The following is a 13,390-nucleotide window of genomic DNA, read 5'->3' as shown; positions in this document are numbered from 1 at the left end:
CCGCAAAAGGACGCCGGACCCGACGAGGCCGCAGATGGACGCCGCGCAAGACATCAAAACTGTAAGTACAAAACAACAAAAAATCTTTTTTTCCCACAGGATTGGGGGCCACTTTGGGGGTGCGCGGTATACGCCAGAGCGCGTTATACCGCGATAAATACGGTATTTGTAATATAAATATATTAGGTCAATTGTTAAACAGTATATATGATGTATTATCATTTGACTCAACAAGGATTTTTTATCTAGACGATTTTAATGGGATGTTATTTATATTTATATATATATATATATATATATATATATATATATATATATATATATATATATATATATATATATATATACATATATACACACATACACATACACGGATATAAAAGGTTTACACACCCGTTAAAATGTCAGGTTTCTGTGATGTAAAAAAATGAAACAGCCTCTTATAACTGGGGATGTAGCGGTGTTCAGAATTAAGCAATCACATTCAAACGTATGTTAAATAGGAGTCAGTACACACCTGGCATCATTTAAAGTGCCTCTGATTAACCCCAAATAAAGTTTAGCTGTTCTAGTAGGTCTTTCCTGACATTTTCTTAGTCGCATCCTACAGTCATGGTCCACAGAGAGCTTCAAAAGCATCAGAGGGATCTCATTGTTAAAAGGTATCAGTCAGGAGAAGGGTACAAAAGAATTTCCAAGGCAGTAGATATACCATGGAACACAGTGAAGACAGACCTTCATCAAGTGAAGAAAATATGCCACAACAGTGACATTACCAAGAACTGGACCGTCTCTCCAAAATTGATGAAAAGACAAGAAGAAAACTGGTCTGGGAGGCTGCCAAGAGGCCTACAGCAACATTAAAGGAACTGCAGGAATATCTGGCAAGTACTGGCTGTGTGAAAACAATCTCCCATATTCTTCATATGTCCGGGCTATGGGCTAGAGTGGCAAGACAGGAAGAAGCCTTTTCTTACCAAGAAAAACATCCAAGCCTGGCTAAATTTTGCAAAAACACATCTGAAGTTTTCCCAAAAGCATGTGGGAAAATGTGTTATGGTCTGATGAAACCAAGGTTGAACTTTTTTGGCCATAATTCCAAAAGATATGTATGCATATCTCCAAAAGAACACCAAACCCACCGTGAAGCATTGTGGTGACAGCATCATGCTTTGGAGCTGTTTTTCTTCAACTGGAATAGGGGCCTTAGACAAGGTAGAGGGAATTTACGAACAGTTCCAAATACCAGTCAATATATGCACAAAACCTTCAGGCTTCGGCTAGAAAGCTGAACGTGAAGAGGAACTTCCTCTTTCAGCATGACATTGACCCAAAGCACACATCCAAATCAGCAAAAGAATGGCTTCACCAGAAGAACATTAACGTTTTGGAATGGCACAGCCCAGACCTGAATCTGATTGAAAATCTGTGAGGTGATCTGAAGAGGGCTGTGCACAGGAGATGCCCTCGCAATCTGACAGATTTGGAGCATTTTTGCAAAGAAGAGTGGGCAAATTCTGCCAAGTCAAGATGTGCCATGCCAATAGACTCATACCCAAAAAAGACTGCGTGATGTAATAAAATCAAAAGGTGTTTCAACAAAGTATTAGTTCAAGGGTGTGCACACTTATGCAACCCTATTTTATTTTTACTTCCTGACACCTAAAAGATTTTGTTTTTCAACTGAGCTGTACAGTTTATAGGTCACATTAAAAGGTGGAAAAAGTTCTAAAATGATTGCAGAGACCTGACATTTTAACAGGGTTGTGTAGAGGCTTCAACTCTTCTGGGAAGGCTTCCCAAAAGGTTTAGGAGTGTGTCTATGTGAATGTTTGACCATTTTTCCAGAGGTGAGGTCAGGCACTGATGTGGACAAGAAGGCCTGGCTCTCAGTCTCCGCTCTAATTCTATCGGATTGGAGGTCATGACTTTATGGACCTTGCTTTGTGGACTAGTCAAAATTATTTGGTGGAGAGGGTATTATGGTGTAGGGTTTTTTTCAGGGGTTGGGCTTGGCCCCTTAGTTCCAGTGAAGGGAACTTTTAAGACGTCAGCATACCAAGACATTTTGGAAAATGTTATGCTTCCAAATTTGTGACAACAGTTTGAGGATGGCCCCTTCCTGTTCCATCATGACTGCGCACCTGTGCACAAAGCAAGGCCCATAAAGACAGATGAGCGAGTTTAGGGTGAAGGAACTTGACTGGCCTTCACAGAGTCCTGACCTCAACCCAATAGAACACCTTTGGGATTAATTAGAGCAGAGAATGCGAGCCAGGCCTTCTCGCCCACATCAGTGCCTGACCTCACATATGCGCTTCTAAATGAATGCTCAAACATTCCCATAGAAACACTCCTAAACCTTGTGAACAACTTTCCCAGAAGAGTTGAGGCTGTTATAGCTGCAAAGGGTGGGCCAACTCAATATTTATCCCTACGGACTAAGAATGGGATGACATTACAGTTCACGTGCATGTAAAGGAAGACCTCACAAAACTTTTCACAACATATGAATAATGTAGATAGATAGCATAGGTGTGCCATGTGTGCCTGGGCACACCCTGATCAGCTAGTGTGTGTAAGCATTATCGCTCTGTGTGGCAGCAGGGTGATGGGAAAGATTTCCCTCCTACCAGCTCTGCCATAAGAGACTTGCTTACGTACTTCTTTTTCACTGTGCTAGCATGGAGATCAGTCTGCCTGGGCCATATATACAGTCCAGTATGTAGAGACACACACACATATTTATAGTTAATTGTACAAGTAACTGCTCTAATCCACTCTGTTGGGCAATACTCCTCATTTAGGTTCAGCTATTCTTATCGGTTTAGTTCTGTATTATGCTGTATTATCATTTGACTCGACCAGGATGTTTTTTTAGCGGATTTTAATGGGATGTTACCATGTGACAAATTATTGTAACTGCAAATTAGTATATTTTCAAAGATGATTGGTAATACAATTAAAATGTACATGTAAATGACCCATAGCACACCAAAACCTTGTGAACTATACAGTCCAAAAAAACACTGAGAACGGAAGCCACTGTGAATGCTAAAATGCCCTTTGAGTTTTGCAGTCAATTGTTTTCTAATAGACATTAAAAGCTGTTGTAACCCAATTAGCACAAGTGAACTCATTATTTAAGAAGGAATTAAATAGTGCAAAGTGTTTTTTTCACCTTTTGAGTCACATGCAATTCTTCCATTATAACAATCTGCTCATCAAAGATAGTAAAATGTGTTTTTCAACCAGCAGAAATTTAGCAGCCTAGATTTAGTAATTGGTATGAAAAAAACAGAAGGAACTGGACAGTTTTTTAGTAATGGCCAACAATCTGGTTGACCAGGTTCAGGAACAAAGCCACCCTGTCTGAAGTTAATTGAAAGTTATTTTTGCTCTATGAGACAACCTTGAAAAGCTGTATTAGGGACAACTTCCATGGTTATTTCTAGTCTGGTAAACATTTTAGGTAAACGGGAAAGATTGATTAATCAATTATGAATCTTCTAAATGGAACAGCATATTGGAGCTATTTGGGGACACCGCTGGCGCTTGTTAAACAGGCTATTTTCATTAGTAAATAAAGTCTAGTTGATGTGCGATTCTGCCGTGTCATTCACATGTAATCTTTATTATCCTCCATCTATCAGCCACAGCTCCTACAATGATTCTCAGTTCAGTATAATAATATGGATCCCAAAGGCATGTTCATTTCAGCTCTAATCACCCTCATCACTTGCCAGCTTCATTTCAAACATCAAACCACAACATCCAGATAAATAGAAGAATATGCATTAAACTGACAGAATAAGCTGTGCGGGGGTTCACCCTGTTAAAAAAAAAAAAATGTTTTTTTTTATTAGACCATTACTTTCGGCATCGTAGCGCGAGCTACGGTATGCCGGTCTTAAATTTTGAAACCCCGTACTCACTGTGCTATCGATGATTGAAGAATCCGGGGAATGGGCGTTCCTATGGTGAGAGAAGGTGATTGACGGCCGGCCCTGGCACGTCACGCTTCTCCGGAAATAGCCGAAATAGGCTTGGCTATTCACGGCGCCTGCGCATAGCCTGTGCGCAGGCGCCGTGAATAGCCGAGACCTACTCCAGCTGTCTTCGGGGAGCGTGACGTGCCAGAGCCGGCCGTCAATCATCCTCCCTCTCCATAGGCACGCCCATTCCCCGCGGGAGTCGGATTCTTCAATCATCTATAGCACAGTGAGTACGGGGTTTAAAAATTTAAGACCGGCATACCGTAGCTCGCGCTACGATGCCGAATGTAATGGTCTAATGACGTGAAGGAGGGTGAACTACCGCTTTAAATTCTCTAGATAACAACATATTATAGACAAAGTAGTAAAACATGCAGAAGGGATTGTATTCTTGATGCTTACAGCAGGAAACATTACTATATAGAATAAAAGTATGAAGCCTGAATTGAGTGCAAAACCTGGTGCAGCCGTGCTTGGTAGCCAATCAGCATCTAACTTCAGATTGTTCAATTTAAACTTTTACAAAAAAAATTAACTGAAAGCCAATTGGTTTCTATGCAGAGTTGTACCAGGTTTTGCACTATGCAGTTTTAGTAAATCAACATTTCATTTCAGGCTCCACACGTTTATTTCATATAGCTAGGTTTCCGGCTGTAGGCATGAAGAATACAATCATGTCTGCATGGTTTACTACTTTGTCTATAATATTGGGTCTAGAGAATTTAACCCCTTCTAATACACACTATAGCCAAATTACGGCTACAGCGCAGATCTACTTTGCTGGGAGGGCTTCAGAAGATGTCCTCCCGTGCCCGGGCAGCCTGCGCACCCCCTGCAGGGCAGGAGCACGCCACGCTCTGTGATCAGAAAGTCTATGAGACTTGGTTGATCACAGATCGGAAAAAGGGGTCGATCACAGATCGGAACAAGGGGTCGATCACAGATCGGAACAAGGGGTCGATCACAGATCGGAACAAGGGTACGATCACAGATCGGAACAAGGGTACGATCATAGATCGGAACAAGGGGTCGATCATAGATCGGAACAAGGGGTCGATCACAGATCGGAACAAGGGGTCGATCACAGATCGGAACAAGGGGTCGATCACAGATCGGAACAAGGGGTCGATCACAGATCGGAACAAGGGGTCGATCCCGATGTGATGTAAACAGAGCCAGTAATCGGCTATTTTTTCTCCTCACGCTAGAAAAAATGCGGATAACCGACATTTGTCAGAGGGACATCGGTCCCTGATCAAGGAGAGCAGCCTCAGCCTCATTTGTGCCCACCTGTGCCACCTACCAGTGCAAAACAGTGCAACCTATCAGTGCCACCTATCAATGTCACCAGTCAGTGCCTCATCAACAGTGCTGCCCATCAGTGTCACCTACCAGTACCCATCAGTGGTACCCATCAGTGCTACCCATCAGTGCCACCTTTGGCAGCACATTTCGATTTCGTTTTAGTCTTAGGACTAAAAAGGCATTTTATTTTTAGTCCCATTTAGTCTTCTGCAGTTGTTTTAGTTTAAGTCGTATTTAGTCGACTTAATCTCCAGTACATTTTAGTCGACAAACTAATTTTAGTCGTCTAAAATCTGAGTGTACTTAAATTGTAATGCATTAGTTAACATTTCTCTACAACTTCCAAACTCATTATATACTGCTGAAATGAAAAATCTAATATGATATTATTTATGGCATTGAGGTATTAACATGCACTACAGACCAGTGTTAATTTTTTAAGTCAAATTTCAATTTCGTTTTAGTCTTAGTCTTTTGACTAAAATGGCATTTTAGTTTTAGTTCCATTTTAGTCTTTAGATTAAAATGGCATTTTAGTTTTAGCCGTATTTTAGTCAACTAAAATCATATTCATTTAGTCAACTAAAATGTTTTAGTCATTAACACTGGGTCCCATCAGTGCCGCCTTATCTGTGGCCTACCAGTGCCGCCTTATCTGTGGCCTACCAGCGCCGCCTTATCTGTGGCCTACCAGTGCCGCCTTATCTGTGGCCTACCAGTGCCGCCTTATCTGTGGCCTACCAGTGCCGCCTTATCTGTGGCCTACCAGTGCCGCCTTATCTGTGGCCTACCAGTGCCGCCTTATCTGTGGCCTACCAGTGCCGCCTTATCTGTGGCCTACCAGTGCCCGCCTTATCTGTGGCCTACCAGTGCCCGCCTTATCTGTGGCCTACCAGTGCCCGCCTTATCTGTGGCCTACCAGTGCCCGCCTTATCTGTGGCCTACCAGTGCCCGCCTTATCTGTGGCCTACCAGTGCCCGCCTTATCTGTGGCCTACCAGTGCCCGCCTTATCTGTGGCCTACCAGTGCCCGCCTTATCTGTGGCCTACCAGTGCCCGCCTTATCTGTGGCCTACCAGTGCCCGCCTTATCTGTGGCCTACCAGTGCCCGCCTTATCTGTGGCCTACCAGTGCCCGCCTTATCTGTGGCCTACCAGTGCCCGCCTTATCTGTGGCCTACCAGTGCCGCCTTATCTGTGGCCTACCAGTGCCGCCTTATCTGTGGCCTACCAGTGCCGCCTTATCTGTGGCCTACCAGTGCCACCTTATCTGTGGCCCATCAGTGCCACCTTATCTGTGGCCTATCAGTGCCCATCAGTGCAGCCTCATCAGCGCATATCAATGAAGAAATATTACCCGTTTGCAAAATTTTATAACAAACGATGAAAAGTTTTTTTTTTCTTAAAAAAAAATTTTTGTTGGTTAGCAAAAAAATAAAAACATCAGTGGTGATTAAATACCACCAAAAGAAAGCTCTATTTGTGTGGAAAAAAATATAAAAATGTCATTTGGGTACAGTCTAGCATGACACCATGCACTTGTCATTCAAAGTGGACAGTGCTGAAAATTGGCCTGGGCAGGAGGGGGGTTTAAGTGCCAAGTAAGCAAGTGGTTAACACAGCTTATATTGTCAATTTAATGCATATTCTGTTTTAGTAAATCAACCCCATAGAGCAGGGGTCTCAAACTGTCGGCCCTCCAGCTGTTGCGAAACTACAAGTCCCATCATGCCTCTGCCTGTGGGAGTCATGCTTGTAACGGTCAGCCATGTAATGCCTCATGGCACTAGTTTCGCCACAGCTGGAGGGCTGCCAGTTTGAGACCCCTGCCATAGAGTAAGCATTGAAAACAAAATGGGCATTTTGCTGCATTAAAACATGGAATCCCATGCTACACAAGAATCCTAACAGAAGAACTAATAAATGTAAATCCAGATTTAGGCGTTAAGCTTATTAAACCGCGAGAAACAGGAAAGATGGACTTCTATATAGGGCAAGATCAAATAGCTGGAAAAATTTGACATTCCAAATGAAGTAGTTTGCCAGGTTCCACCTTTGACCATAGGCTAAATTATGGATGGGCTAAACCATTTAGGAATATAAAATACAAGGCACCAACCAAGCTTGAATCTTCCTTCTAAACACCAATTATTAGCTTTCCTTTTCCCAATTGAACATTTTCTTTTTATTTGACAATTTCCTTAAAAACATTGCCTACGAGTCTATCCTGGAGTTGTCCTTTCTCTATTGCAGATGACACTGGTATTTGTACGGAGGATATAAAGGTGCCTGTTTATCAAAGCCAGCCTTGCGTTTTAGAGCTCTGAAGAATGGGGGGGGGAGACACCCCTCGAAACGTGTCGGCTCTTTGAACTCTACATCCCCCCATCGTTACTGGCCAACAGATCATGCTGGATGATGCAAATAACGGACTATACAAATTGCTCGATTTTTTTTACTCATTTGTGAGCATGCATTTTTAGCCTTACTATATTAAAGTGTTCTTTTTTCCCGACATCAACACTCCCCTGGCTCATGGGCATCAACAATTTCAGCACTGGCCATGATGAAGCAAGTAGCGACAGGGGAATGCAGAAAATGGGAATTTAACAGGGTGGGAGGAAAGTATGTCTTTCCAGACACACTTTCACATCTCCTGTATGGGCGAGGTGATGGTCTCACTCGGTGAGATTTCTGTGTTTAGTCAGTTTAAAACTTTTAAACGCCAAACTGTCTACTGAATTTGATTTGCCGAGGTAATAAACATTTTTTTCCGGTGCCTCAATTATTGTGATTTTTATTATTTTAGCTGCCTAGTGAAAAATGCCACTTTGAGCCAATTCAGGTCAATGGCTCGATAATAAATAGCTAATCAAAAGTTGAATCTGCTGTAAACACAGCCATACTTTACCATAAAAACAATGCTTTTGGTTGTTATTTATTTCATTTTTTTTTACACGACTGGATCATTATACTTTAGCAGAGTTGCCAGTCACAATGTATACAGTAGTTGCCTGGATGACAATGACATATTTAGGGACTTGGCCCATGGCCTCCTACTTTTACATGATCACATACATGTTCTCTTGGGTTCTACGGTAAGGATAAAAAAAAAACATTTTCTTTTTTTTTAAACTTCATTAAAACAGTCTGTAAAGGCAACACATGCTTGGAATATTCGGTTACTTACTAAAATACCTTGACATTTAAAAGTCTTAAAAATAGTAAATGAAAGAAAATATATATACAACATGAACTAGTTTGCAACCATGAAGGTAAAACAATATCATACATAAAACCAGAGATAAAATTACCCAGATCTGACAGCTAAGGATCAGTGTTGAAAAGTTTCCATTACAAGAGATGTTTGGCTGCCAGTAAGAATGATGTCTCGTATTATCAAAGATGGCATGTATTCCTTTTCTTGGACCATACCCACTTGGTCTCTAACCTCTGTAGTCTGCAGTGAAACCCTAGATTGGTGGCATGGAGTAAGCTTTGGTTCCTATTGCCGTTTTACATCTTGGCTTGGCCATCAGATATATTTCTATGCCATCATTACCCAAGAGCAGGGTTTTATTTCAAGCAGTGGCATAACTTTGTTGCAAAAATTATGACAAGTTAAAGTGAAATTAAAGCTGGGAGAAAAAGTTGCCAGCAGGTATTGATGGATTGGACTATAGTGTTAATTTATTTAAGAGAAATGGGCTGTTCACTTTGTATGGAAATTTTCACTTTACAAAGAAAGTTTCCCTTAGTTTAGTGATCAAGGTAAAGTTCTACTGATCCAATCATGTCCAAGCTATATTTTTTTAATTCCGTTGCGTGTTTTGGGGTATTCTTTGCAAAGTGAATATTCACATTTACTAAGGAAAAATCCCCTGCAAAGCGAACAGCCTATTTGCCTTTAGTAAATCAACCCCTATGTATCTGCTAGTTAAAACCACTTAACCACTTAAGTCCCGGACCATTTTGCTGGTCAAAGACCAGGCCACTTTTTGCGATTTGGCACTGCGTCGCTTTAACGGACAATTGCATGATTGTGCGACGTGCCTCCCAAACAAAATTGACGTCCTTTTTTTCCCACAAATAGAGCTTTCTTTTGGTGGTATTTGATCACCTCTGCGGTTTTTATTTCTTTCGCTATAAACAAAAATAGAGCGACAATTACAGCAACATCAAAGCAAAAACGAACAATGAGGACATGAAACCAGGACTGCAGTAAGGTAAAGGAAGCTATTTAGCTAAAAAAAAAAAAAATCCTTTAGTGACCATTTAAGTGTGTCCTAGTGAGTGCTTCTAACTGTAGGGGGGGATGGGCTGTGTGTGACAGGACAGTGATCACCGTTTCCGATTACAGGAAGCTGTGTCCTGTCACTAGGAAGACTGGGGAAATGCTTGTTTACATAAGCATTTCCCCCTTCTTCCTCACCGTGACACGATAACGGTCAGGTCCACAACGCCACTTCTTAAAGGGGATGTATATGTACGTCCTTTTGCCTGCCGGTACCATTCTCTAAACTTTTTTGTAGTTTTGACAAGGAGGCGAGAGCTTTGAACCCTTAAGCTCGGTACACATGGGCTGAAAGTCGGTGGCATTGGCCAGTTCAATAGAAACCAGCCGACAATCGGCCTGTTTGTACTGCAACCAGGTTTGCCCTGGTAACCATTGTCACAGGTACTGAAAGTGATGGGAAAGTCCAAACATTTGAGTTATCACCAAAACTGGAATAGAGCTGAAATCTTCCCATTGTTGTCCATTTTCTGTTGACTGGAAGAGAAGTGAAGTCTCCACAAGAGAATACAGACCGCAATAGAAACCTGACATAGCAACCTATCCCTACTCTATGCACAACTTTGGCTTTAGATACATTTTTTTCAATTTCTACTAAAAAGTGTCCTTTTAAGAATCTTAATCGTATTTGTACAGCAAGTATTCATTTGTGGTAAGGACAGCAAAAGTTTTAGCAGTGGCTTTAATAAATCCCCCCCAACTCACAGAATTACATTATTGTACAATTCAGGCAACATTTTTTAAACCAACAATAAAGGGACAAGAAATGTAGAATACTAGATGTCGCTATAATCACACAATGTCACTTACCAGTCCTCTGACATTGTACTATCTTCTCATAAACACTATCTGCATTCTCAATTAGAGACTTGCTGCTTTGAATGATCTGTGGATTAAAAAACAATACAAAATGTAAAATAAAATCAATAAAAAAAAATATACACTACATGTGTGCTTGTTGGGAATTGAGTTTTAAAAGGGATTAATCTGTAGTAACAAAGGGGAATGCTGGAAGAAATATTTTTAGCTTCTTTATGAATAATGGATAGCTTTCTTCAAGCTCTGTTCACAATGGAATGGTTCAAAATCAGAGATTTCATTTAATTCTTTATTATGTATAAAGGGTACACCACTCCTCACACAACAGAGCCTGGAGAAATCTCTCAGTACATAATTTCTTTATACACGGCTTTATTTTAAGCTTGATGCAAAACAATGCTACAGGGACAAACCCAATATCCATTTTTTTTGTAAAACATTCTTAACATAAACTAGAACATGTAAAGATAGGTTAATAAACAGTTATCTTAAACTCAACGGTTCAAAAACAGAACTTCTCCTGTTTCACGCTAACCGGATAAATCACCCCGCCTCAACATGGACTCCCCCGCCCACTCTGGGTAAAACTATCACCCCTAGCACCATCGTCAAAAGTCTCAAAATCATTTTCGATACCTACATGACAATGGATGCACAAATAGGGTCAGTAGTCAGCGGATCCCACCATCTGCTGCGCCTACTACGCAGACTCACACCCTTTATCCCGAAAGAGGACATTGCAGTCGTGGTGGGAACAATCATCAATTCCAGACTCAACTACGCAAATGCCCTCTATCTAGGACTCCCCAAATACCAAATCACTCGTCTGCAAGTCGTTCAAAATACGGCCGCTCGACTAGTGACTGGAAAAAAAACCATGGGAATCAATCTCACCTTCACTGAGATCCCTTCATTGGTTGCCAGTAAAAGACAGAATCACTTTCAAGGCACTCTGCCTAATACATAAGTGTATTCAAGGCAACGCCCCCCAATATCTATGCGAAAAAATAAAAGCCCATAACCCCAATCGCATTCTGCGATCCACCAATCAAAACCTACTCCAGATACCCAAAGCCAGATACAAGTCCAAAGGAGATTGAAGATTTGCAGTCCAGGGACCTCGCCTGTGGAATGCACTACCAACCACCATCCGACTGGAGTTGGACCACTTGGCCTTCAGGAGAAAGATTAAAACCCATCTCTTCTGAGGTCAAGGGGTTCCTTACCCATGAAATGGATACAGCGCCCAGAGGCAATTCAGTTTGCATGTGTTGCGCGTTACAAGTCTCTCACTCACTCATTCAGGTAGGTGACCGTCTTGCTCCCAACCACCAACTGTCATTCTACTAGGGCAGTTTAGAAAACTAAAAACATCTGATTGGTTGCCTTGGGCAACACTTCCATTACTAATTCGACTGAGGTTATAGAATATTCAAATGCCATACAGTAAATCACAGGATCAGTAATAGATGCTTCTGCAGGGCACCCATATGCTGGATACAAAGATTATCCACTCCACAGGGAATCAAAATATATTTTAATATATTGTAAATCATACCTAAAGCAGTTTAACCTACTCTTTTTAAAAGGAAAAGTCAGCTAAAAGATGTAAACAGTGGCAGCCGCGCCGCCCACCTAATCTATGCGCCCAGCCCCTAATCTACATGCAGGTCACCGGAAGCATGGATTCCAGTGAGTTTTTTTTTTTTTTAAACATGCGATTAGTGCCTGAGGCTGTAATTGGCTTCAAAAAAGGGTGGGCTCGGGGCACAGAGCACAGTGCCCCGAGCCCACCCAATATTCGCTATTGTCTGCCAATCAGGAAGTGTGAGGAGCGCAATTGGCTGAGAGGAGAAGTGATCGTATTGGCCGGGCAGAGGGGAGGATGTACCGTAAGATCCGGGGGACTCGGGAGATGGCCGGGCAGAGGGGAGGATGTACCGTAAGATCCGGGGGACTCGGGAGATGGCTGCACAGATCGATCTCAGTGCTCTGCATCGGCAACAATTGACTGCCTGACCTGTGTGAGTGCGGCAAACATACCACCCGACTAACACCCTTCCGAAACACCAGCTGCCACTGGGTGTAAATAAACATTCAAAGACATATACATGAATGGTTCCCTGCTAAAGTAATACAGTAACTATCAATGTTAACATCAGCTATAAAAGTGCACAATGTAATACAGCCTGTCTCAATATTTTTTACCCTAAAGCAGGGCTTGACAAATTTGCTTGGAATCCAGGAGCCAGCTAAAAAAGTTAGGAGCCAGGATGCTCCCCGTCCACCCGAGCTTGCGTGCAGAAACAAAAGCATACTTGAGTAGCGCCCGCATATGAAAGCGGCGTTCCAACCACACATGTGAGGTATCACCGCGATTGGTAGAGCGAGAGCAACAATTTTCTAGCCCTAGAACTCAAACCATGCAACCTGTAGAATTTTTTAAACGTCACCTATGGAGATTTTAAAGGGCAAAAGTTTGCCGCCATTCCACGAGCGGACGCAATTTTGAAGCACGACATGTTGGGTATCAATTTACTCGGCGTAACATTGTCTTTCACAATATAAAATAAATTGGGCTTACTTTACTGTTGTCTTAATTTTTAAATAAAAAAAAGTGTATTTTTTTCCAAAAAAAGTGCGCTTGTAAGACCGCTGCGCAAATACGGTGTGACAGAAAGTATTGCGACCCCCATTTTATTCTCTAGGGTGTTAGAATAAAAAAACGATATAATGTTTGGGGGTTCCAACTTCTAAGTAAAGGGAAGGAGATGGAAACATGCAGTGAAGCTCCATTAGCATTGCTGGTTGCCTTGTCATACCAACGGCCTCCACAAGAGGGCGCCAGATTCCAGAAGGAACCTTAGGACTGCAGAAGGCCGCAAAGCCACGGCCTGTACTTATCGAATATGACACAACACTACTGTCCACCCAGAGAGCTTTGTTCGACTGACGCCCTGTTAGCGATTAATCAATCTA

At 42.0% G+C, this 13,390-nt stretch overlaps 1 protein-coding gene across 1 annotated transcript in view; it reads right to left on the bottom strand.

Moving 5' to 3' along the window:
- PLCL2 (phospholipase C like 2) overlaps positions 1 to 13,390 on the bottom strand; it is a 252,138-nt gene that overhangs the window by 21,597 nt on the left and 217,151 nt on the right. Inside the window, exon 5 of the mRNA XM_040352956.1 lies at positions 10,403 to 10,478. Coding sequence (XP_040208890.1) covers positions 10,403 to 10,478 — 76 coding nt within the window. The remainder of the gene's footprint in view (positions 1 to 10,402; positions 10,479 to 13,390) is intronic.

Source organism: Rana temporaria, chromosome 5 (assembly GCF_905171775.1).
Source record: "Rana temporaria chromosome 5, aRanTem1.1, whole genome shotgun sequence".
Lineage (NCBI taxonomy): Eukaryota > Metazoa > Chordata > Amphibia > Anura > Ranidae > Rana > Rana temporaria.
Note: the sequence above shows the minus strand (reverse complement) of the source record. Positions and strands in the feature narration are given on the sequence as shown.